Below are 25722 nucleotides of genomic sequence, written 5' to 3'. Positions count from 1 at the left end.
CTTACATATGACCTCTTCCAGCTATAGGTGCCAGTTTATTTTAATTTATGACTGAGTTGTTTTTATTTGAAAGACAGAGTTAGTGAGAGACAGGAGCTGGGGATGCTTCTCAATCTCCCACATGAGTGCAGAGGCCCAAGCAGCTTTCCCAGATGCATTGGAAGGGAGCTGAATCAGACGTGGAGCAATTGGAACCTGAATCCATGCACATTAGGGCCCCACACCAGGCCCTTTGTTCTTAGGATGAAGACCTTGAGGGGATGAATGTTTAACTTACCCGCCACTGGATTCACATTGTCAGCATTTCACTTCCTTGCCTTGCCTTCACAATTGTAGGCAGATTGGTAGTAAAGGAACATGAGCCCTTCTCTTACTGTATATTTTATTTTTTAATGTTTGGCTATCTGAAAGGCAGAGTGACAGAGGAACTCTTTCATCCACCAATTTACTCTCCCAGTGCCTTCAACAGCCAGACCTGGGCCAGGCAGAAGTCAGGAGCCAAGAACTACGTTTCAGTCTCTCTCTTAGGTGGCAGGGTCCCAAGCCCTTGAGCTGTATTTTGCTGCCTCCCAGGATAACTTAGCAGGAAACTGAATGAGAATCCAAAGAGCTGGCGCTCAGCCTGGTACTCCAACATGGGATATAGAGATTACAAGCAGGAGCTTCACCTTACTTATTCCATCATAACTGTAGCCCACAGGAATGTGAATTGTTAATTCTTACACCTTTTTATATAAATTCCAACAATTACAAAATCTCTTTTGGAAAATGGAGCTGCATTTTAATTTCTTCATGGTCAGTTGTCAACATCAGAGACAGTAATTTTTCTGTAGAAATTATGGTGTACTTCCTGTCATGACATTGGTCACTGTATCCGAGAACTTTCATATTTTTCCTACTCTTCCTTGTGTTTCCAGATGGTTCCTACAGAGCTAGTGGAGAAAGAATTTTGGCGCCTGGTAAGCACTATTGAGGAAGATGTCACAGTGGAATATGGAGCTGATATTGCCTCAAAGGAATTTGGCAGTGGATTTCCTGTGCGAGATGGAAAAATCAAGGTCTCACCAGAGGAAGAGGTAGGCCCTTGTTGGTGAGGGGTTCTGCATTTCAGGCTGCTGTTCAGCATCCATTTGGTCCAACGGGCACAGCTTCATTGGTGGTACCCTGCAAGTGGCTTTGATGTGGGGTTCATCCTGGGAATTCTGTTTGGTTGGTCGAAGTCACTCAGTGATATAGTTTTAGTAAATCTTTAGCTACCAGATTGTTAACGGATTGTATGAAATGCTCTGCAATGGCATCCAAGTTCCCACTGTGTCACTACATTGTGTGATGTTGATAAGTGACTGAGGGTTCTTGGCCTCAGATTCTGGTCATTCCTTCTCCTTGTAAGGAGAACCCAAAGGTTTGTCCTTGAGCTTGTTCTACCCACTAACAGACTCCTAGGAAAATTTCTATTTGTATTTTGCTAGGAACTTAGATTTGTTGGGAATCAAAGTTGCACTGAGAAAAGTGCATAGTAGTGTGTGCACAACTTGAAGAATTTCCTCAAACTTGGTGTCCCCAGGGAAACAGCACTAGCATAGGGTAGAAGCTTTTCTCAGCAGCCCGCCTGCTTCCCCCTTGCCCTCTCCGCTGCCTTCCCCTCCCTCAGGACAGACACTGCCCCCGCAGGATAGCTGTGTTCCTGCTTCTCAGTACCATAGTGAGTGTGTGTGTTATTGAGCTTTGTGTAAGAGGACTGCAGCTTAGTTTTCATCCTGTTCAGAAAAGGGAGCAGATACAAAAGCAGTGACTGAATTTGGGCACCCCAGAAGTTAGCATGGTGGCTCCCCACCTCCCTGCCCACGCTAGTTGAAAGGACACTGGTTTTAGCTGACATGCTGGAGCAATTTTAAGTGATGCAACTGAACCTCATTCTTTATTTTTAGGAATACCTGGATAGTGGATGGAATTTGAACAACATGCCCGTAATGGAGCAGTCCGTCCTTGCCCACATAACTGCCGACATATGTGGCATGAAGCTCCCCTGGTTGTATGTGGGAATGTGCTTTTCATCCTTCTGTTGGCATATTGAGGACCACTGGAGCTACTCGATCAATTATCTTCACTGGTGAGATGTTCCAAATAGAACCTGGGAATGTGGGAATGATAGGCACAGGGAGTAGGAAAGCTTTTTGCCTTCGGTCTATCTTGACTGTGAGGAGTAATAAGCTATTTTTTCAAGAAAAGATTTTATTTTATTATTATTATTATTTTTTTTTTTGGAAAGGACTTTAGCCAGTAGGTTACCATGCCAGGCCCCAATAAGCTACTTCTAAAATAGTTTTTTTTTTTGTTACTGTTAGGTATCATAAGAAGTTTTAAGAGGGTGGTGATTAAGATTCCCAGCCCTTGGTTGTTGTGGCTGTTGGAGGCATTTGGGGAGTGAATCAAATCTCTCGGCCCCACATGGTGGTGGTCTAGTGGCTAAAGCCCCTATAGGCACCAGTTCTAATCCTGGCTTCTCTGATTCCCATCCAGCTCCCTGCTTTTGTGGCCTGAGAAAACATTAGAGGACAGCCTAAAGCCTTCGGGCCCTATGCCCATGTGGGAGACTCGGGAAAAGCTCCTGGCTCCTGGTTCAGCTCCAGCTGTTGTGGCCACTTGGGGAGTGAATCAGCAGATGGAAGATTTTCCTCTCTGTCTCTCCTCTTTGTATATCTCACTTTCTAATAATAATAAAAATAATAATATAAAAAAAGAAAGAAAGAAACATGGATACTCTAAAACAAAGAAAATCAAAAGCTCTTGCAGTGGTGTATGGATACCGTAGTATATAGATGCTTTCAGGTGCTTAGGTCTGCTTGCCTAGCTTTGTGGTTTTGCGTTCTGACCTCACTGTGCACTGCCTTCGTGGACACATGGTGGGGACCAGAGGGGGCAGATATTTGGACTCCATCCATTGCTTAAGCTTTTCAGCCACAGCTACTTCTTCATCTTTCCCCACCCCCGCCCTTATTTTCTCTCCTCTGTTTTTCTTGCTCCTAAGTAACGAAATTTATTTGAAGATGTGTAACATAACGAAGTCCTCACACAAGGAATTTGAGGATGTACCACAAGAAAGGGGGAATCGACATAATATATGTGCATATGAGCTTGGTTGGGCTTCCCCGGGCAATTGTTCCCAGCTGTAAAATGAAGATTATGTTTACCATACCTCACAGGGATGCAAGGATGTTATGTATTAATTGGTTGAAAATTTACAGTGCTTTGAGTAATAAGAGCCCTTTAGAAATGCTAATTGTCTTACTAGAGTTTGGTTTTACCTTGTCAGAAGGAGCAAAGGAAAAGTAAGTCAGTTACTGTGAGAAAGTGTTGTAACTGCCTAGCCTTCGGCTGTCCTGATACCTTACATTCCTACACATTTGGGATGTTTGCATCTGGTTAAGGGACAGCTAAAATGGGAGTAGGGAGCAGGGCCGCAGATGGAAAGCCTCATGTTGAAGCTTTGTATTTGAAGGGGGGAAATGCATTGCATATGTTCACATTGCATTTCTAATCATGCTTCTTTAGACTGAACATTCTTTCTGTAGCTTAGTCTCACAAAGCAGGATCTATACAATAAGAAGTGATAACTAGTTTTTTTTTATGTTGAAGGTGCGAATTGATTTATTTCCACAATTTATTTCCAGGGGTGAGCCAAAAACCTGGTATGGAGTCCCAGGCTATGCTGCTGAGCAGCTGGAAAACGTGATGAAGAAACTGGCTCCAGAGCTCTTCGTGTCCCAGCCCGACCTCCTGCATCAGCTTGTGACCATCATGAACCCCAACACCCTGATGACACATGAAGTTCCTGTATGTTCTGGGTGACCCCGTGCCATGCCGCTCCTGCTTCATTTTGTTAATTCACTAGGACACTGAGTTGGTTATGGCTTTCTGTAGTGCAATTTTATAACAAAAACAGCTGTTTGATGTGCAAATCTGGTACTGTATAGCATTAGCTCAGTGGGACTCCAGCACCATAAAAAAGGTAATTAGGTTGTTGGAGCTAATACCTAGATTAATAGTCTTACTAACTAACTAGTTTTCCCATGCAAATAAGTGTAATTTTGGCTTTTCACTTGTTTCAGTGCATAATTTAGGGCATCTTAGTATATTCGCATGCTGTAAAAAAATTTCATTTATTCGAATGGTAGAGACAATGTTTTCTTCCATTGCTTCATTCCACAAATGGCTGTATCAGCGGGGGCTGGGTCAGGCTGAAGTCAGGACCTGGAGCTCACTTGGGTCACTCACTTGGCTCACAAAAGCCCAAGCACTTTGTCCATCGTCTACTGCTTTCCCAGGAGCATTAGGTGGGAGCTGGATCAGAAGTAGAGCGACTGAGACCCAAACCAGCATTTGCATGGGATGCCAGTGTAACAGGCAGCTTTATTCCACTAAACAATGATGCGGATTCCTCCACTAATGCTTTCTAAACTACAAGTTTGTTTACAATTTCAACCCTTCAATTAAGGAAACAAAAACTTTAGAAAATATTAGTTGTAAATTGCTTTAATTCTGGTGCAGGTATAAACTCATACAGTATTGACATCCTTGTTATTGAACACACATGGTTTTAATTTTGAGTAGTGAACTGAAGTGAGATACAGGGTAGATCTTAGTTACACCTTTATTCCTATTTTTTTTTTTTTTTTCAATAAAAGATTGGTTCAGGAGGAAGAGAGACAAAGATATCTTCCATCTGCTAGTCTGTTGCCTAGATGTCCGCAACAGACATTCTGATCTCCTATTGGGTGGCAAGAACCCAAGCCCTTGGACCATGATCTGCCATCTCGTAGTGAGTTAGTGGATCAGAAATGTGGGGCAAGTTGGGACTGACACCAGGCATTCCGATATGGAATGTTTCTTGCGTTCTTACACTTGGATTTCTGGGTTAGTGGTCTAGATTGGAAGGGGCCCATGTGGTGTCCTCAGACGTTGCTATTCGAGGTGAGGGGACATTTGGATACTGGCCTTACTTTGGAGGGTGCTCTCAATTAGCATGGAGAGGCAGACGGAGAACTGAAACGCTGAAGTTAAAATGATGCATTTGTAGTATTAGTGAGTTCTTTTATTGTTTAAAGGTTCATTTATCTTTATTTGAATGGATGGAGATATCTATATCTATATCTATATCTATATCTATATCTATAGATATATATATAGAGAGAGAGAGAGAGAGAAAAGGAGAGACAGAAATCTTTTATCTTTTATCTGCGAGTTTACTTGCAAATGACTGGAGCTGAGCCATTTAATGCCAGGAGCCAGAAGCTTCTTCCGGGTATCTTACAGGAGTACAGGGACCCAAGCACTGTGGCAGTTCTCCACTGCTTTCCCGGGCACAAGCAGTGACCTGGATCACAAGTGGAGCAACTGGGACTTGAACTAGCACCGATATTGGATGTTGGCACCACAGACGAAGTTAACTCACTGTGCCTGAACTTCTGCTCCATAAAACAATTTGCTTTTCCCTGAACTAAAATTTATGCTTTGGCTTTTACAGGCTAGTCAGTAGGAATAAATTATGCATGGGCGTAGCTTAGAAGTAATGATCTGAAGTACCAGACAGTCTCTATCACCTCGAGATCTTCCTCATTGATTTTTTTTTTCCTATGCTCTTGCTAATTGATCTTCCCATCTGCCAGGGAACTTGATCTAGATGAAACCTGGTCCTGATTCTTCAACATTTGAACAAACTTATTAGAAGTAGATTCTGCATCTACAGAGCTGAGTGAATGACCTCCTGGTGTACCTGGGAACACAGTGTGTGCAGATACTGGAAGAGGGTGTGGTCATGCTAGCTGACACTGGTGTTAATTGTTAAATCTGAAAAGTTTCCTAGAGGAGATAGCATCTCCTTGAAGAGTTGGAGCTTTGCTAGTTAACAAGTAGTCTAGCAGGGAGTTGAATGGAGGAAGCCCAATCCCTCCTACCAGGGATTGGGCTCCTGGGAAGGTAGTGGTTTTTACACTAGAAATCCTGGAGATGCTATTCCCACACAGATGCCTGTGCCTTATCCCTGGTAGTCTTGGTTCTGTGGGTCAGGAGGAGGCTTGAGAATTTGCCTTTCCAACAACTTCCCAGTTGGTCTTCAGCCTGCTGTTTCAGGAGCCAGGCTTTGGTGAGCCCTGGGTGCCTAGGAAGAGGTATTTGAGAGAGTGTGTAGCAGACTGCACAGCATAAAGCATTGTTTGCTTAAAACAATTGAGGTGCTTTTTGGGGTGCAGTCATTGGTAGGAATAAGGAAATAATTCCAACCAGTAGTCTTGAAATAAAGTGGAATTCCTTTCATTGGTATCTGGAGATCCTATTTAGAGGTAATGCGTTATGGTAAGTGTTGGAGGAAGCCTGCTTTCTATTGGGATTATCAGGGACAATGTGGTATGAGGAGCGCTGTGTGGCTGAAATTACTAACCCTAGTGGAAGTGGCTGTCTGGAAAATCCTCTGATATCAAGTTCCCATTGACTTGAATGAGACCGCCACTATCTGGGAACCTCAAAAATGGCCAATTTCTGTCTCTCCAGGTTTATCGGACTAATCAGTGTGCCGGGGAGTTTGTGATCACTTTTCCAAGAGCCTACCACAGTGGTTTTAACCAGGGCTTTAATTTTGCGGAGGCTGTTAACTTCTGCACTGTTGACTGGGTATGTAATTACCTTGCAGTGAAATTTTGCAAATTTATTATTTATTGCTTTGTTTGTGGAGGTAGTGCAGAACGTTTTCAGAACAGTCACTGTCTGGTTGCTTCACCCCATCACTGCCTCACTGGCCAACGTGCTGTGAGATCGCTACTGGCCTTAAAATCTACATCATGGGTGTACTAAGCATACTGCTTAGTTCTGCCAACTTTGTCCGTGTTGGTGAGACTTTAATGAAGGCTGTTGATGTACCTGCTTGTTTGCAAAGTGGTAAACAGTTCCCATTTATTTAAAGACTCCACTTTGTATGGCACCAGTTTAAATGATTAACAGCGCCACAGTTTGATGACGTATTTCATTTAGTTTAGAAAGCTGGGATTTATGTTGATATCATCTTCATTTACTTAAAATATCCAGATGAAGTGTAATATTAAGACTAAACGTTTGTTACAATGCTTTTCACAGTTTCAAGAGATACGTAAATGTGTATTCCCAAACATGCCACATGTTTGTGGACATAAATAAATTGGCTTTGTTTAAAGGTGTTTTTATAACTTAAGGTAGCTAATAGGCCCTTGAGCGGTAAACATAAATAAGGCCGAGACTTTGCTGGAACTGTGATGTTAGGGTTGATAAATATGAGTTTGACATAGAGTATAGTATTTGTAGTTTGACAGTGTAACCCAGAATTGCAAGTGGAGAGCAGATGAACCTGATGTTCCTTGTGTTTTCTGACCCAGCTGCCCTTAGGCCGGCAGTGTGTGGAGCATTACCGCTTGCTTCACCGTTACTGTGTGTTTTCCCACGATGAAATGATCTGCAAGATGGCTTCCAAAGCTGATGTACTGGATGTTGTGGTGGCTTCAACTGTTCAGAAGGATATGGCCATCATGATTGAGGATGAGAAAGCTTTAAGAGAAACTGTTCGTAAATTGGTAAGTTTTCTAGAAACAGAATTGCATATCATTGTGCATTAATAAACTTGTTCATGCATTTTAGTATCATATCTTCCTAATCTGTGTAATTTCCTTTATGGTCCTTATAATGTCATTATAGTATAGTATTTGCATTGACTAATTTTTGCATTGACTAATTTTTACCTGTTTGCCAGGTGAATATGTTTTTGTTGAATTTTCCAAAGATTTTGACCCTTGAGGGTAATATTCATTTATTTGAAAGCCAGAGTTTGAGACAGAAATGGAGAGATGGGAAAACGGACATCTTTCATGTACTGCTTCACTTCCCAAATGGCCACAGCAGCGAGGGTTAGGACAGGCTGATGCAGAGAGCCATAACTCAGTCTGGGTCTCTCCCAGATGTGGTTGGCAAGGGCCCCATCTGATTAAATATCTCCTGCTGATTTCTCCAGCAATTAGTATGATTGGAAGCAGAGCAGATGGAACTTGAATTGGCCAATGTCATAGGCAGTAGCTTAACCTGTTGCATTAGTGTCAGCTGCTTCAGAGTTTTTTCTTTTGAAACACAAAAATAAAAATCTTTTAATTTCAGTTTCCTAGAACTTTTTTTTAAAGTTTATACATAGTAAAACTCGCCATGTTTAGCAGTTACAAGAATCACACAATCAGATGCAGAATACAGAACAGCAGAGTCATCAGTTTGGGTTTTTTTTTTTTTAAAGATTTATTCATTTTATTACAAATCAGATATACAGAGGAGGGGAGAGACAGAGAGGAAGATCTTCTGTCCAATGATTCACTCCCCAAGTGAGCCGCAGCGGGCCTGTGCGCGCCGATCCAAAGCCTGGAACCAGGAACCTCTTCTGGGTCTCCCACGCGGGTGCAGGGTCCCCGTGCTCTGGGCCGTCCTCGACTGCTTTCCCAGGCCACAAGCAGGGAGCTGGATGGGAAGTGGAGCTGCCGGGATTAGAACCGGCGCCCATATGGGATCCCTGTGCGTTCAAGGCGAGGACTTTAGCTGCTAGGCCATGCTGCCGGGCCCGTTTTTTTTTTTTTTTTCCTAAGATTTGTTTATTTTTATTGCAAAGTCAGATATACAGAGAGGAGGAGAGACAGAGACGAAGATCTGTCCGTTGATTCAGTCCCCAAACCGCTGCAACAGGTCGAGCTGAACCAACATGAAGCCAGGAGCCTGGAATCTCTTCCTGGTGTTCCACGCAGGTGCAGGGTCTCAAGGCTTTGGGCCGTCTTCAACTACTTTCCCAGGCCACAGGCAGGGAGCTGAATGGGAAGCAGTTCCCATATGGGATCCTGGCACATGCAAGGCTAGGACTTCAGCCACTAGGCTATTGTGCCAGGGCCCCTAGAACTTCTTTGAAGTGTTCTTGGGTGAGCATCATAGGTGGAAATAGAATGTCAACTTTCTGGGGCCCACCTTGTGCTCCTGTCTCATAGATGCCCAGAGTCTAACTTTTCTGCATGTAACTAAAAGTTACAGATTTACACTGGGTGGTTCATTCCAAGCTAAAATCCCTAGTTAGTTCTTCAACTCAGATTAAACCTTGATCTCCAGCTATTTCCGTTCCATCAAGTACTTTGTATTGATTGGTGGCAGATTAAAACCGAAGTTCATCCATTTGTGTTTTCCCTACTATTGAGTACAGCTGTCTCATGTGGCATAGTTAGTGTTTCATAGCAGATTTTGGGGGGACCAACATTCTCAAGGCTGGGCTAGAATCAGGTTGCACATAAGGAAAAGACGTCATAGCAGTTAGATTTTTGAAAGGCAAAGACATATATCCTAGAGGGGTCCAGTAGTGCGAGCTATAGTTGAGAAACTCACTGATTCGGTGCATCAGTTTGCTGTTAGGAAATCCTTCGTCATAACTTAATGCTCTCCTCCAGATAATATTAGCTGTTCAGGTAACTGCGTGAAGTAGGGTGAGACCCTGCTCTGCCAACAACACCTGCACATTAGTCTTTTCCACTTGCGCCATTTTCCTCCTCCCTGTTTTTATTGTTGTTGAGCCATTTCTCTGGCAGTGTCCCTCAGCCCTACATTTCTTACATGCATATGCATTTCCCTAACTGTGATCTGTACCCAAAACATGGAGCTGCTGATTGGGAGTAGAAGAGCTGACAGTTGATCTCGCTCACTTTCCCGTCCTCTTGATAGCTAGTTATTACACACCTGGATCAAAATGGTGACCCCCCCCTGAAGCCAGCCCACAGGTTGTCTAAAAAGGGATTTTCCCGACACACAGAAAATGTGGTAACTTGCTCCTGTTGACTAGTTAAGTGTTGCTTTGTATTTCTTACTTTTTACTCATACATCCCTACTTTGGTTAAACAAAAAAATTTAAACCCAGCTACTGCTAGTTTGTCTTTGGGCAAGGGTATTCTACTCTTTCTAAGGTCTGAAAAGTGAACTTTTTTCTAGGGAGTGATCGATTCAGAAAGAATGGATTTTGAGCTGTTGCCAGATGATGAGCGTCAGTGTGTGAAGTGTAAAACCACGTGCTTTATGTCTGCCCTCTCCTGCTCGTGTAAGCCAGGCCTGCTGGTGTGCCTGCACCATGTCAAAGAATTGTGTTCCTGTCCTCCTTATAAATATAAATTGCGGTGAGTAGGAAGCATGACTTTTTTCTTTCCCCTCAGTAATGCTGAGGTTTCACTGACATAGCTCTTGTTGGGCTGGAGGAGGAGGTGTGACCCATCTACCTCAGAGCTAAGCCTGCATTCTCTTCCAGATACAGATACACACTGGATGACCTCTACCCTATGATGAATGCATTGAAGCTTCGAGCAGAATCTTACAATGAATGGGCCTTAACTGTGAATGAAGCTTTGGAGGCAAAAATCAACAAGAAGAAAAGTATGTGGCACCGCAAGTGTGATGTGGTGATCAGTAGTTGATTTTTTTGTATTTTATTTTATTTTTTTTTATTACAATGTCAGATGTACTGAGAGGAGGAGAGATAGAGAGGAAGTGGAGCTGCCGGGATTAGAACCAGCTGCCATATGGGATCAAGGCGAGGACCTTAGCCAATAGGTCACGCTGTAGTTGATTTTGATTGGGATCTAGCCAACTTAAAATCAGCCCTTCTGTCCATCTGGGTGTTCAGGGCAGGACCAGAGAAAGTTTTGAAATCAACATTGGAAGAAACGGGTGTCTTTACATTGGAGTGGAGTATACAGGGGGCTTTGTTTAACCACACCGTGTGCTTAGGAAACACTGACCTGTTTCCAGTTCACTCAGAACCTTAGAAAACCTTCTTAAATCAGATCAAAACAATACAAAATCGCATCCAATGAGAAAGACGGCATGAGCTGCTGGTTTATCACTTGCGAGTTCCAAAGTTTTGGTCCCTCCACTCACTACTTTTTCTTCATCTCTCTTACCTGCCTTGTTGAGGGAACAGAGCAGCACACTATCTCTGAGTACACTGGGTCCTAGCAGAATAACGTGTGACAGGGAGAGGCAGGCTGCCACCGTGGCAAGATCTACAGCTGCACTGCTGTGACAAATCAGCCACTTTCCCTATTTTACCTGTCCTTTTACACATGGTATCTTAACATTTCTGTGATGAAGCACAGGTGCGTCCTTGTTGAAAAACTTTCCAAGCAGCCTCAGGAAAGAAAATGAGCACATTGGTGATTTAGAATGGGAAAAAGCCTTTAAGTGTTGTGTGAGTATTGATAAAATGCTGGTCCCAGAGGGGTGATTCACTGCTTTGTTCATAGGCCTTGTCAGCTTTAAAGCTTTAATTGAGGAATCTGAGATGAAGAAGTTCCCTGACAATGATCTTCTGCGTCATCTCCGCCTGGTGACCCAGGATGCAGAGAAGTGTGCCTCTGTTGCGCAGCAGCTGTTGAATGGCAAGAGGCAGACAAGGTATGTTGCTGGCACCGTCCACATAGACTCTGGCAGAGCCTCTGGGAACATCCCGCCATTCTTTGGCCCTTGAAACCTGTGAGGGGCACACATGCAGGTCCTCAATGGACTGACCCAGGCCTCCTCCTTTGTAGATACAGATCTGGTGGAGGGAAGTCCCAAAATCAGCTGACGGTGAACGAACTCCGCCAGTTTGTGACGCAGCTCTATGCTCTTCCATGTGTCCTCAACCAGACCCCATTACTGAAGGTAACCGGAAGGGTGTGTGGGAGAACTTGGAGATCCTGGGCTTGTAAATGACCTTGATTGACATTATTAAAGGTACTCTTCTTGGGTGTTGATGTACAGATTTAATAACTAATGTTTTTAACACCTTAAGGGATGAATGTACAAAGCTCACAAGAGAAAGCTGGAAATTTTTAGTTTGAAAATATGAACCAGGGACTAAGGCTACATATAGTAAGCTAAGTTTCTGTCTGTGACACCAGCATCCCATATGGGTGCCTGTTCATGTCCTTGCTGCTCCGCTTTCGATCCAGCTTCCTACTGTGGCCTGGAAAAGCAGTGGAGGATGGCTCAAGTCCTTTGGGTCACCGCACCAGTTTTGAAGACCTGGTGGAAGCTTCTGGCTTCTAATTGGCTCAGTTCTTGCCATTGCAGCTATATGGAGAGTGAGTCAGCAGATGTAGAATCTTTCTATCTCCTCTCTCCTTTTCTATGTAACTGTCTTCCAAAGAAAAAATGAAATTGTGAGCAACCAGTCTTACAGCTGTGATATCTTTGAAAGTGTGTTGTTTTAGCTATGAATTACCACTGTGTGACCTGATGGGCTCGCTATCACTGAAACGATGTGGGACAGTGGAGTAGCACATATAATGTGACCTTATGTGTGGACTGTGTGCGAAAGAAACCAATGCCTGGAATGGTTGTTTTAACACAGGATCTCTTAAACCGTGTGGAGGACTTTCAGCAACACAGTCAGAAGCTGCTCTCGATGGAAATGCCCAGTGCCGCTGAGCTGCAAGACCTGCTAGACGTCAGCTTTGAATTTGATGTGGAGCTTCCACAGCTAGCTGAGATGCGGACGCGGTTAGAACAGGCCCGTTGGCTTGAAGAGGTGCAGCAAGCTTGCCTAGACCCCAGCTCCCTTACGTTAGACGATATGAGACGGCTCATAGACCTGGGGGTGGGGCTGGCCCCCTACTCGGCAGTAGAAAAAGCGATGGCACGGCTGCAGGAACTGCTCACGGTGTCTGAGCACTGGGATGACAAAGCCAGGAGTCTCCTCAAGGCCAGGTAAATTGGATCAGGCGTGTGGCTCCTGGGGGCAGGGTGGCTGGGTGACCCTGTCTTGTGCTCCTGGTGTGTGGCAGGGGTTCAGTCGCTGTCACCTGCTGTGAGCATTACAATGGAAGTAGCAAAGATATTTGGGACAGCTTTGGGACTTCGGTTAAGGATTATTTGTGTTTGCCTAATTATAAAAGGATACAAATGCACTTTTTGAGAATTGTTCCAGTGAAATTTTCCATGCTCTGATAATACTATCTTTAAAAAAAAAAAAGATTTATTTATTTTTATTACAAAGTCAGATGTACAGAGAGGAGGAGAGAGAGAGAGAGGAAGATCTTCCGTCCAATGATTGACTCCCCAAGTGACTGCAACGGAGGTGCTGTACCGATCCAGAGCCCCGGGTATCAGCAACTTCTTCCAGGTCTCCCACGTGGGTGCAGGGTCCCAAAGCATTGGGCCGTCCTCAACTGCTTTCCCAGGCCACAAGCAGGGAGCTGGATGGGAAGCGGCGTAGCCAGGATTAGAACCGGTGCCTATATGGGATCCCGGGGCGTTCAAGTCGAGGACTTTTAGCCGCTAGGCCACGCTGCCAGGCCCTGATAATACTATCTTTAAGGGATGAAACCATATTCTGGGCAGGCAGGGCTTTTTTAAACCATAAGTTACTAAGAAGCCCGAGATATCTGAAAGCCTGCAGCACTCTGGAAAATGAAGACTGTGCGAGTTGTTTTTCTTGAACTAAGACTGCTGGTAAAAGTCTGGGGGACAGACACCTTGATTACATTTGGCAGATGCATTGGATGCAGGCTGTCGGAGGGACAGGGGACTGACACTGTCCTTGCCCTGGAATCTGCGCTCCTCCTGGTCGCAGTTTACCACAGGAAGACACCTCGGATTTGGACATTGTTCTCTGGTCCTGGATGGCGGCTGGGAAGCTTTCAGTGCTTTGCTTTGATACATGAATGACTTCGAGCAAGTTTAACAGAGAGGAAATCCATCAGTATTTTAGTTATCTTCTCAGCATGGAAGCTTGTGGCTATATCCTCAGAAAACTAGGAGCAGGTAGAATTTAAATGCCTCACCTAGTTACTTACTTTTTATGTTTTTGAGAGCAAATATCCTGGCATATTGGTATAGTGAACATCAAATTAGCATTAACCAGGCTCAGAATACCCACTAGCTCCTGACTGCTTTTCTCCCAACAATGTAATACTTGACTAGGTACAAGGCAACTGCATAGATCTGCGGTGAAGAATTTTTTTTTTTTTAATTTGTGAAAAAGGCCTCTTTACCTGCTGGTTTGCTACTGAACTGCTAACAGCAATCAGACTGGGACAGGCGTAAAGGCAGGAGTCAGGAACTCAGTCCAGGTCTCCTGCGTGGGCGCCAGGGTCCAACTAATTTAGCTGTCACCTGCTGCTTTGAGGATGCGCATTAGTAGCAACCTGGAAATCCAGTGCAAAGCCAAGACTCGACCCTGGGCATGTGGGTATCCCAAGAAGTACCCTGCCCTCTGTGTGTAATGGTCACCCTTGATGTTCCTAAATGTTACTCAGCCATTTGGTCCTACTTAATCTGATAGCTAGTAGCTAGTCAGATGCATTAGCAAGACTGGACTCCTTTGAAATTATTTTTCCTTTTTTTAACTGTTAGAAAAACATAGCAGTGTATAAAATTGTAAGAAATGCCTCTGTTTCCTTTTGGTAGACCCCGGCACTCCCTGAGCAGTCTTGCCACCGCTGTCAAGGAGATGGAGGAGATCCCTGCATACCTTCCCAACGGCGCAACTCTGAAGGACTCAGTGCAGAGAGCCAGAGACTGGCTTCAGGACGTGGAGGCCCTGCAGGTTGGTTCCTCCTTAGTGCATCAAGAAAGGGTCCTAATTTACAAATCTGTGGAGGCTAGATTTAGATCGGCTGTGTCTCATGCATAGATATGGTGTATATCCGGTTTTCCGATGTAGTCGACCAGCTGCTGTCCCGACCGGGTTGTGCAGAACTGTTTGATGCTTTGACAGTTCAGTCGCATGTTTCTGGTACCTGGAAACCTTTGAGAACTTGGCTGGTATTTGAGGGAAATGAAGGACAATGAAGGTGGGAGATAAGTTGTGACTTCTTCAGCCTGGGATGAAGAGGGGGCATCGTGATGGCCTGCCAGCAAGATTGGTGTTGAAGCCAACCAAGTAGAAGATTCCATGAGCCCACTTATTTGACTTTATGGCCCAACTACGTCAAAACCCTAGTATTTCTACTGAATGGTGACTCAACCAGAGATACCCTCTCAACCCTATAAGATTAAGGAAACTTAGCGAGTTTCAGAGCAATTGGCCGTAGTAACCATCACCGCATATTTGCAGCCACTTGCTAGATGGTACATTTGCTGTCCTGTGTATAAGGTCAAAGGGAGTTGAACGAGATGTGGGAAGAATGCCTCAATTATTCACCCTGTTTTAGCTGGATGGCTTCATTTGGAACGTGGCTGGAGGGGCAGGGAGAGGTGGGTCTTCCTCATGAACTCCTTGTCAACCACACCTTCTAGCTGCTCTCCATGTGGTTGTTGCCATGAGAGGCCCATGTGTGCAGTCAGCAAGCCAGGGCATGCTTCTGGTTGGCTTTGTTCTATCCCTGCTTCATACACTGTGTGATGGGTTGGCAGTGGTGATTGCATGGGTGGAAGGCAGACTTTACTTCATTTCTGGGAAAAAAAAAAAGCCCCACCTTTCCTCACATGGTGTATTTGGTAGCAGTTAACAAAAATGACTGACATCAAAGAACCACTTCATAGTACAAATATCCAGTATGATAGAAAGTTACTCCGTATTTTCCAGTTGAAGGTTATAGCAATAGCATATAGCTTAAGAGGTGCTATCGTGTTTTAAAAACGATGTTTGGAAGCTTATTTTCAGGGTTTGGTGTTGTAGCGCAGTGAACTAAACTGATGTTTGCACTGCTGTCCTATCAGAGGGCTGTTGCAATGGCTGTTTTACAAGGAAGGTCTGGCCCCTTCCTTGCAATGCAGTACTTGGGTTCCTGCCACTCACATGAGAGACCTAGATTGCATTTCTGTCTAGCTCCTTTTTGGCCAGATCCAGCCCCAGCTGTTGCTGTAATTTGGGGAATGAACCAACAAATAGGAAAGTTCTTTTTCTTTGAGCTTCTCGGGGTCTGCCACGTGGCCACAGAGGCTGTGTCACTTGGGTCAGCTGCTGCTGCTTTCCCAGCTGCTTTAGCAAGGAGCTGGATTGGAAGTTGGCAGTGGGATTCAATCTGACAGCCTCATGGATGCAGATATAGTAGCAGCTTAACCTGCCACACTGCAACACCAGCCCCTAATAAGTAACTGTTTTAAATCATTTTAATTTTTTTGAAAGGCAGAGAGAGCCAGGCATAAATACGAGACCGCTTCCATTTGTTCGTTTCTTCTAAATGCACTAACAGCCAACGACTGTGCTAGACTGATGTGAGGAGCACAGTTCAAGGTGGGTCTCCCCTGTGGGTGACAGGAACACGAGTACTTGGCCTGCTGCCTCCCAGGGTGCATGTCTGCAAACTTGAGGGTTTCAGTATGGGACGCAGGAGCCCGTTGGGGTCTTACCCACCGTATCAAACACCTGGCCCTTTATTTTCTAAGTGCCCATCAGAACAAGAGGCCGCATATGCTCAGTTTACCCCAGTCTCTTTCGTTGCCCTAGAAGTGTCCTTTCTGGTGTGTCTGATTCAGGACTGATGTATGTGGCACCCTTGGCCCCTTCCTTTTTGTGTCTCTGTCTAGGACAGCAGTGCTTGGTGTGGTGTGCCTCAGAACAAGCCTGTGCTTGTGGTTGATTGTGTCAGGAGAGATCCCAGCAGTGGCACCATGAGCCCCCTGTCCATGGCAACAACCCCTACGCATTTCTTCTCTTCCCCTACTGTATCTAACACTCTAGCCAGAACTCCTCCCAAGTGTGGGCCTGGAGCCATGGCAGAAACAAGATGGGGGCCTTGTTAGACAGGCAGATTGGCAGGGTGTTCCCTCACCATGCAGTCAGGATATCTGGGAATAGGACCCGGAAGACTGTAATTCAAAAGCTTTCCATTTGACAGGTGGGAATTCAGGTATATAATTTTCAAATGCATACTTTATACTGGGTTAGTTGAACTCATCATTGGTGAGTTAGAATGTGGTAGTATTTTTTATTGTATTTCTTTAACCTAGTATGACTGCCTAAATCTATTATAAATGTTTATTTCTGTAGATTTTTTTTTCTATTTATAGGGACCACTGTGCTCGGTGAAACAGAGGGACCATGGTGTGTGCCATGTCCACACTTGTGCCCTAGCACTGAGCACACACTTGACCCTCTGGTAGTAAGTGATCAAATAAAGTGTCAATTGTTCCATCCTGGATTTATGAGCCAGCGCATATAGTTGGCAGCTGTGAGCTTAGCACGTTGAGATCATGAAGTGAGCTAAACTGTGGCTTTTTCACTTTGTGTGGTTGTATTGTCATTATAAATGACTGTGCTTATTCTGGACTTCCTAGGCTGGGGGACGTGTGCCCGTGCTGGACACACTCATAGAACTCGTTACGAGAGGACGCTCTATCCCAGTGCATCTGAATTCTCTGCCGAGACTGGAATCCCTGGTGGCTGAGGTTCAAGCATGGAAAGAATGTGCTGCCAACACATTCTTGACTGAGAATTCACCGTATTCTCTGCTGGAGGCAAGTGCAGGGCAGTAGCTCTCCCGCCTGGTGAAGCACGACTCTGTCTCCTGTGCAGCTGTCATCATGTTTGATCTCTGTTCTCCGAGCTGTTTTTCTGACAGACCTTGGAGATTGTCCTGACCTGCTCTTAAGGCACCTTTCCATGTTTGCTGTGTGCTTCCCATGGGGGATCTTTTCTCTGGGGTTGAAGTCAGTCTCTTAAGTGTGACCTCACCTCACTAACCGAGTCGGCCAGCCTGGCCAGTGATCGCCTCTGCGTTTTGTGGCATGCATTGGCTGTACTTCTCTCCATCTCCTGTAGGCTGACCTGCAGACATTGTGACCAGAATCACTTGGTGTAGATCATGTTTTTAATGTAGTTTAGTTGAATGTGGAATACCTTTTCCCTTTCTTGTGTAGAAAGTCTCCTGGTCCCAGGGCTGCTTGTCAGTGAACATGTCCAGTTACTCTAAGAGCTTTATCTCGCTTCGTGCACCACGGGGCTGATCTTAGGAATTTGTAATGTTCTGTTATTTTACTATGGATCTGCTTTGTCCCACCTAGGTGCTGTGTCCTCGATGTGATATTGGCCTTGGGGGATTGAAAAGGAAGCAGAGGAAGTTGAAGGAGCCCTTGCTGAGTGGGAAGAAGAAAGGTACCAAGTCTGAGAGCCTGAGCGAGCTAGAGAGAACTCTATCGGAGAGCAAGGAGACGACCTCGGCGGTATGTAATGGGGACTGCTGGTCCCTTGCTGCTGTGGGAGCACTGGCTAGGCAAGCTGAGGAGCTGGGGAGCGCTTCCCAACAGCTTCAGACAGGAATGTCACCCTGGAAATGTACAGTTAGATATATATGGCATGTGCTAGTTACTTACTTGAATTTGACTTGTAATTTAAAACACTGCTGATCCAAAGAGAGTTTTTAAATGTATAGTAATAAAAGAAGTGGAAATGCTTGGGATAAAAGGAGAACTTGTGATTTGGACTTTAAAAGTTTATATTCTTTAAGAATGTCTTGGTTCTTTCCATTTCCAACCTTTGGGAAGGTCATGTTGTCACCTAACACGTGGATGTTAATCTATACTTTGTGTTCCTCTACAAAGAAAGTGGTTTTTAATATGCCAAAGATTTGTTACCTGGTTTACTTTTAGTTTTTTTTTTTTTTTTCTCTAATCCCTTGTTCTAGCATTTTAATTGTGGTGAATCATGATGAGTTTGCGGGTAGCCAGGTGTAGCATTGGGAACAATTTACTTGCGACAACATGCTAAAGATTCAGGAATAGATTTGGCCCGATAGCCTATGACTTTTGTTTCTAGATTTTTATTTTTGTCTGTCTCCTTTAAAGATGTATTTGTTTGAAAGACAGAGCAAGAGAAAGGGAGAGATGAGATTTTGTGTCTGCTATTTCATTCCCAAATGGCCACCATACCAGAGCTAGACCAGGACGAAGGCACAAGCTCCCTTTATGGGCCACCTTTATGGACCATCTTCTGCTGGCTCCCCAGCTACATTAACAGGATGCTGGCTCCGAAGCCAAATGAGCAAGACTTACGAAGTGCTCCCATATGGGATGCTAGTGTCTGAAGCTAGGGGATAGCTTATTGTGCCTGTGAGGTGGGCATTTGTGACATCTGTCTTGTGCATGTTGAGGTGTAGCCACAGGGCAGTATGTAACCTAGCGCGAGGCAGGGCATGCTGCCCTCATCTCGTGGACCCTGCATGCCAGGGAAGGCTGAGTTCTCTGTGAAGTCATCCTAGCTTGTTGATTCCTTTGCAGATGGCTGCTCTTGGGGAAGCCCGCCTGAGGGAGATGGAAGCCCTGCAGTCTCTCCGGCTTGCTAATGAGGGGAAGCTGCTGTCGCCTGTCCAGGATGTGGAGACAAAGATCTGCCTATGTCAGAAGGGCCCAGCAGCCCCCATGATTCAGTGTGAGCTCTGCAGGGCTGCTTTCCACATGGGCTGTGTGACAACACCCGCTACTGCACAAGGCCCTCAAATCTGGCTCTGTCCCCACTGCCGGAGGTCAGAGAAGCCTCCACTTGAGAAGATTCTGCCGCTGCTGGCCTCTCTGCAGCGGATCCGGGTTCGCCTTCCTGAGGGAGACGCGCTTCGGTACATGATCGAGAGGACGGTAAACTGGCAGCATAGGGCCCAACAGCTGCTCTCGTCAGGGAGCCTGAGATCTGTGCACGAGCACGTGGGCTCGGGACTGTTCCACAGCAGGTGGCCAGCCTCGGTGGGGCAGACAGCCGAGACGGGCAAGGTGAGTCCAGATGTTGCAAGGTATTGTACTACTGTGTGTGCCACTGTGCCTCCCACCTTACTTCTGGCTCCCTGGTTTTGAGGGGCTATGGGGCCACCCTGCTCCTTGGCATTGTCTATTGATATGCATTCACCTCGTCACCTATCGGAAGGATTTCCATCTGCTTGGGTTTACTGTACGTACATTCCCCACAGGCAGATATGGGTCTTTTTGCTGGCCTCAGTTTTCTCGTTCTTGCCTCTCTAGTATGTCACTTGGCATACAAGAACCAGCTTCTTGCCCTCGTGCCTTTTTGCACCATGAGGAAGGAGGCTTGGAGTGGGGACATCAGAAAGCTGGCCAGGAGGGATTCATCTCTCAGATCTCATGTGAACACGGACCCAGCCAATCAGATGGAGCAAAAACTATCTGCCATTAATTGCCTTTGTATTTTTTGATCTTCTGAAATACAGTGTCTGACCCATGGCAGGTGATGATCTAGCCATGTCTTGTGGCTGTCTGGGGACGTCTTCTGTGGGCTGGTCCACCTTGTTTACTCTGTGCTGGAGGGCTGAGACATTTTGCTAATTTACTGATCTGTGGCCCTGAGAAGTGCAGGAAGGTGAGGGAATGCGATTTCTGACAGCTCCTCATCGTATTTCCTCTAAGGGGTAATCTGCCTGTGTGTTTGGTGTGGTAATCTCAAGAAAGTCCTAGGAGAAGGTGTGGTCTGCTTCCAAAGTCCTCAACTTCCTGAGAAGCTAGGTGGAGTAGAGGCTTGATCTTTGGCAAAATGGGTGTTGATGTAGGAGTGTTTAACCCGTTAGAAACCTTATGAAGGACTTTGTCCCTTGCAGGTGTCTCAGCCTCCTGGCCCGACGTCCTTTTCCTCACCCAGTGACTGGGACAGCAGAACCTCGTATGGACACTCGCCCTTCTCCACTGGGCAGAGTTGTGTCCCTCTCCATGGTTTGTATTGTGTTGATGGTTATTTTGAAGGCTGGATAGGAATGGTATTTTGTGGCAGGTGTCTGTCACTGTCATAGATGATTTAGTACCAAGAAAACCACTTTATCCGGGATGAGCACTGGGCAGCCGCTTAAAAGCTGCCACTTGAGGCACCTGCCTGCCATGTCAGAGCCTGATTTAATTTCTAGCTATTCCGCTTCCAGTTCAGCTCCCTGCTAATGTGCCTGTAAGGCCAAAGTCCCTGAGTCCTTGCCACCCCCATAGGTGACTTGGATGGAATTTCTGACTCCTGGCTTGGGCCACACACAGCCCAGGCTATTGCGGCCATTTGGGGAGTGAATTAGCTGATGGAAGGTCTCCCTCCTCTCTGTCCTACATCCCGCTCCATCCTTCCTTGCAAATAAACCAATTGATATTTGAAGGGTTGGAGTTTGCTATGTAAAAAAGAGATTATATGAAAAGTTTTCAGTGATAGGCTTCGTGTCCTTGACCACCAGGGGTGAACACCAAGCGTTAAGGGCTCATGCCAAGTTGGGAACCTGCTGTGGTTTCATTACTTAGGAGACATGTGGAAAGGCTTTTCCCCCCAACTATCTATCCAGTGAATCTTTTTTTTTAAGATTTATTTATTTTTATTACAAAGTCAGATACACAGAGAGGAGGAAAGACAGAAAGGAAGATCTTCTGTCCAATGATTCACTCCCCAAGTGACCACAAAAGCCGGTGCTGCACCGATCCAAAGCTGGGAACCAGGAACCTCTCCAGGTCTCCCATGCGGGTGCAGGGTCCCAAAGCTTTGGGTCATCCTTGACTGCTTTCCCAGGCCACAAGCAGGAAGCTGGATGGGAAGTAGAGCAGCCGGGATTAGAACCAGCGCCCATATGGCATCCCGGGGTGTTCAAGGCGAGGACTTTAGCCTCTAGGCCACACCGCCGGGCCCTATCCAGTGAATCTTGTGCACTGGACTGTAGTTAGATTCGTCACCCATCCCAGTGTGTGGTTGCAGTGCCTCAGACTGGCTACTACCACTTGTGCAGGAGCAGTAAGAATGGGAGAGCAATTTGGCACGATGTTGTAGCTCCTGGAAATACCTGGCTTTGGGTCTGCTTGTATTGTTGGCTTAGGCACATGAGGTAAGCCCAGTGTTGGTGGAAGGCAGTGTAGAAAGGGCTGGTAGTACCATGATGGGGACCTGCCTCACCCCCCTTGTCCTTATTTTGGTCTGGTCTGGTTTCTCACAGCCCTCAGTCCAGAAGTGAATGAACTGTTGATGGAAGCCCAGTTGCTCCAAGTGTCCCTTCCTGAAATTCAGGAGCTTTATCAGACCTTGCTTGCAAAGCCAAGCGCCCCCCAGCCAAGCGACAGGAGCTCCCCGGCACGGCCCAGTGGCGAGAAGGTGGGTATCTGCAGGCTGCTCCTGTTGCTGCGTCGTGGGCACGCGGTGGCTCTCAGTGGGTTCCCAGCTGCTATGTCAGGACCTGTTGAAAGCCACTGAGTGGAAGGGGGTGAGAGAGCTTCTCAACGTCACTGTGTGCTGTCCCTGAATCCCAGACCTGATGTGGGGCATGGTTGCAGATGCAAGGACTGCCCTGGAGTCCTCCCTGAACAACACTTCCTCACTCCTCCAACCTGATGAGACTGTTGTGGCGGGGCTGGGCGGGCCTGTCTGGAGATTGCCTCCCTGGCAGAGTGCTCGGTTAAACAGCCTCTTTGTTAGCACAGCTGAACCTCCCCATGACTGAAGGCTCTGAGAGTGTGCTTGGGTCAGCAGCTGTGGGCAGGCTGCGGGGTGATGGACAGGCTTGGGCACCCTGTCAGCCACCCAGAGCTGTGGCTCAGAGAAGCATCTCTGTGACCCTGTCCTTTTCAGGGTGCCAAAGGGAAGGGCGTGGTGGGTTGGCTGCACTGGCGGTCCCGTGGGACTTGGGGTGAGGTTAGGCTGTAGTGTGCTCCCACTTGGTGTCTGGCATATTCTCTGGGGCAGTCCTGGACTGACACTGGATTTGCCTGTCTCCACCCAGAATGACTGCTGCCGGGCGAAGCGTGATGGAGTCAGCAGCGTGGAGCGAAAGCTCAAGAGGCGCCTGGAAAGAGAGGACCTTGCCAGTGAACGGTGGGATCGAGTGAAAAAAATGCGGACCCCAAAAAAGAAGAAAATCAAACTAAACCGCCCCAAGGACACGAACAGTTTCAAGTTAGAGAGAGAGCGTAGTAGCTATGAGTCGGCACGTTCTGCCGAGAGCCACTCCCTGCCCTCGGACACGTCCCATTCAGAGCAGGAGGACTCAGAGGACGAAGACGCCGTGTGCCCCGCCGAGAGCTGCCTGCAGCCAGAAGGAGACGAGGTCAGTGAGCTGGGGGCCGTGGGGGCCATGCTTCCCCTTCACTCAGGCGCCCCGTAAGCTAGACTCGCCGCTCCGGGCTCTCTGCTCCTCTGCTCCCAGCTCGCCTGCGGGCTCGCTCACTCCTCCCCCGCAGGGCTCTCTGCTCCTCCATCGTTCCTGGCTCTCCTCTCTTTCAAGAAATTCCTGTTCCTCCCTTTCTCCTCTTCTCGCTCCTCCGGCTGTCACCGTTCTGGCGCTAAGCAGGTGGGAGGGTGCTGCTGCCGTGCCCCCGTGCGCACTCGGCCGGGGCAGCCCTGGCTTGGCCCCAGAGCAGTCGTGGCTTGAAGAGTGACTGATGCGGTTGCTTGGGCTTCTGGGCCGGCTGCACCCATGTGGCTTAGCTGGCCAGTGTCGAGTCGCCTTGTCTCCTGAAAATCCCGTCTTCCTGCTCTTTGTAACCAGGTGGACTGGGTCCAGTGTGATGGCAGCTGCAATCAGTGGTTTCACCAGGTCTGTGTTGGTGTCTCTCCAGAGATGGCAGAGAAGGAGGACTACATCTGTGCCCGCTGTGCCGGGAAGGAGGCGCCAGGCCGGAAGTGAAAAACACACAGACACCCCCGCCCCGTGCCATTCAGGACTCCCACCGGGAAGAATTCTTGAATCTCAGAAAAGCTGCAGGACTGGTGTTGAAGCCAGCCTGTAAACGGTGCTATTTCTATTCCTTATGGGATCATTTTTCCAGAACTCTTTGAAAAAAAGAAAAAAATAACTAAAAAAATTTTTGACACTTTTTGTATTTTTCCCTTAAGAGCTGTTTGTGGTGTGGAGGTGTGAGATGCTGACTGCTTCCTGCAGGGGTCCCCACCACCTGGGAAGGCCCTGGCACACATGCCTGGCCCTGCATGGCCCTAGCGGCTCGCCTCCATCTGGAATGGACCAGCCCGCAGCGCAGCTCGGACTCCGTGTCCAGACGGGCACCAGAAATTCCAGTAAATCCTCATCTGAGGAACCTCTCTCGTTTACTCTGGCACCAAGGGGGACTTGACCGTTTTCCACTTTGGGGTTTTTTGTTTGTTTGTTTGTTTGTTCCTTTCTTTATTGACACACTTTTCATTTTCTGGTAGACTAGGTTTATTTATCTGAGCAATAACTTCTATGTTGGTTTCAGTGGCTGGAATTAAAACAAAACAAAACAACCTGTGCGCTGTGTGTTGCTGCTTTAGCATTGCTGGTGTGCAGAGTGCACGCGTCTGGGCCGGGCTCGCGGCAGGGACGACACTGCTGTGCCGGCCTTGGCCGTGGCTGTGCTTTGGCTTTCTCTCGGCCCCTGCCTCCTTGCCGATTTTTTGGTAGCTTGTATCAAATGTTGCAGTTTTTATTGTGGAATAAACCTTCCTCCTCACAGAACGCTAACTGCTGGTTATTGAGAGCCCATGGAGTGCAGCCCCTGGTGCCCCTCAGCCTGCAACAACTGGAAGCTGCTTGGGAAGCCATGCTGGTGCCTCAGTGCTGGGGTGCATTCTCCTGAGGGAATGATGTGTTTATCTTACACAGGCTTGCAGGAGACCTGGGCCAGGCTGAGGGTTGGAAGGAAGGGTGAGGAAGAGAGGGCCGGGGGAAGGAGGCTCGTGACCCTTTAGGCTCAGCCTTTCCAGTCTCCTTCCCACCTCTCCTGAGGTCCTCGCAGGCTCTGGACACTGCTGCTGCCCCCGTGGCCTCTGCTGTGTCGCGGTAACAGCACCCCCAGGAGCAGAGTACACAGGGGTTCGGTTTGTCCTGTCCTGTCACTAATACTTGTTTTCCCATGTTCTGCAGCCATAACCTGGTAGGGGTAGAACTAGAGGATTTTTAATAAAATCAAACAGCAGCAGTTTGTGATGGAGCAAGATTTCAATGTACCACCCCCTTTTATGCAATTCATATAATTAAATTCTTTCCGAATGACTCCCAGTTGTCTACAGCGTCCTGCGGGTGTTGTCACTCCTTGTCCAGAGGGACCTGTTGCAGCAGGGCACGGTCCAGTGGTGGGCTGGTGTGGCCTTTGTGGTAACCCCATGCTGGGAGCCCACCTGGGATAGGATGCCGGTGGCTAGAGAGGACGTCCTGGGCACTGGGGGCTGCTGCAGAGTCTGCCCACCAGTCAGTAACCCCCATCCCCCAGCAGTTTCCTACTGTACTTGGAGATTCTGAGCCTTCCTGATACCCTGTGTCCTTGGTGTCCCTGAGGGAACTGCCCCTGCCCTGCCCACGGGCAAGGATCCTGGAGAGAGAGTGTTGGGTCGCTGCGGAATTCCTCCTTACCTTGTGTCCACCTCACACCTCATACTTAGGCCTTGCATGGTGGAAGGTGACTGCCCTGCCACACTGCTGCCTCTGCTGGCCAGGAAGCTACCTGGTCCTCTGACTGCCCCTGTGTTGGGATGGTTGAGGACTGTGCTAAGTGAGGGCCTGAGCCAGTAGGGGCGAGTGAGCAAGTCAGGGAGCCGCTGCTCTGGGCAGTGAAGCTGGGGCAAGGGTGTCCACCTCGTCACCATGGCTGCTATCTGCTGTTTTGCTTTTGCTTCTAGGAGAGATCAGGTAACTGACCCTGTCTGGGTAGGGCTTGCTTCAACATGCCGGGAGCTGGGACGAATTTTCCTGAGAAAGGATGACCTGAAACAGACACTGCCTGTGGTGTCAGTCACTGCCACACCTGGGTCCCAGCTGTGTAGGCTAGGAGCTGGTTGTGGGCAATTCATCTGGG

General features: G+C 47.2%; 1 protein-coding gene across 5 annotated transcripts in view; it reads left to right on the top strand.

The window, feature by feature from the left end:
• KDM5B (lysine demethylase 5B) overlaps positions 1 to 24177 on the top strand; it is a 62182-nt gene extending 38005 nt beyond the window's left edge. For 4 of the 5 annotated variants that reach the window (XM_058669013.1, XM_058669017.1, XM_058669016.1 and 1 more), the window contains exons 10-27: positions 918 to 1076; positions 1929 to 2110; positions 3672 to 3834; positions 6547 to 6666; positions 7401 to 7595; positions 10018 to 10199; positions 10328 to 10452; positions 11322 to 11472; positions 11607 to 11721; positions 12413 to 12768; positions 14470 to 14608; positions 17284 to 17463; positions 18010 to 18168; positions 19222 to 19707; positions 20544 to 20655; positions 21897 to 22051; positions 22677 to 23000; positions 23512 to 24177. In XM_058669013.1, the coding sequence (XP_058524996.1) occupies positions 918 to 1076; positions 1929 to 2110; positions 3672 to 3834; positions 6547 to 6666; positions 7401 to 7595; positions 10018 to 10199; positions 10328 to 10452; positions 11322 to 11472; positions 11607 to 11721; positions 12413 to 12768; positions 14470 to 14608; positions 17284 to 17463; positions 18010 to 18168; positions 19222 to 19707; positions 20544 to 20655; positions 21897 to 22051; positions 22677 to 23000; positions 23512 to 23682 (3474 nt within the window). In that variant the 3' untranslated portion in view covers positions 23683 to 24177. Of the gene's footprint in view, positions 1 to 917; positions 1077 to 1928; positions 2111 to 3671; positions 3835 to 6546; positions 6667 to 7400; positions 7596 to 10017; positions 10200 to 10327; positions 10453 to 11321; positions 11473 to 11606; positions 11722 to 12412; positions 12769 to 14469; positions 14609 to 17283; positions 17464 to 18009; positions 18169 to 19221; positions 19708 to 20543; positions 20656 to 21896; positions 22052 to 22676; positions 23001 to 23441 lie in introns of all 5 variants that reach the window. The other variant, XM_058669014.1, reaches the window with a different exon arrangement.
• The last annotated feature ends 1545 nt before the right edge of the window (positions 24178 to 25722 follow it).

Source organism: Ochotona princeps, chromosome 10 (assembly GCF_030435755.1).
Source record: "Ochotona princeps isolate mOchPri1 chromosome 10, mOchPri1.hap1, whole genome shotgun sequence".
Taxonomy (NCBI): Eukaryota; Metazoa; Chordata; class Mammalia; order Lagomorpha; family Ochotonidae; genus Ochotona; species Ochotona princeps.
This window is presented reverse-complemented; position numbering and strand designations above follow the sequence as displayed.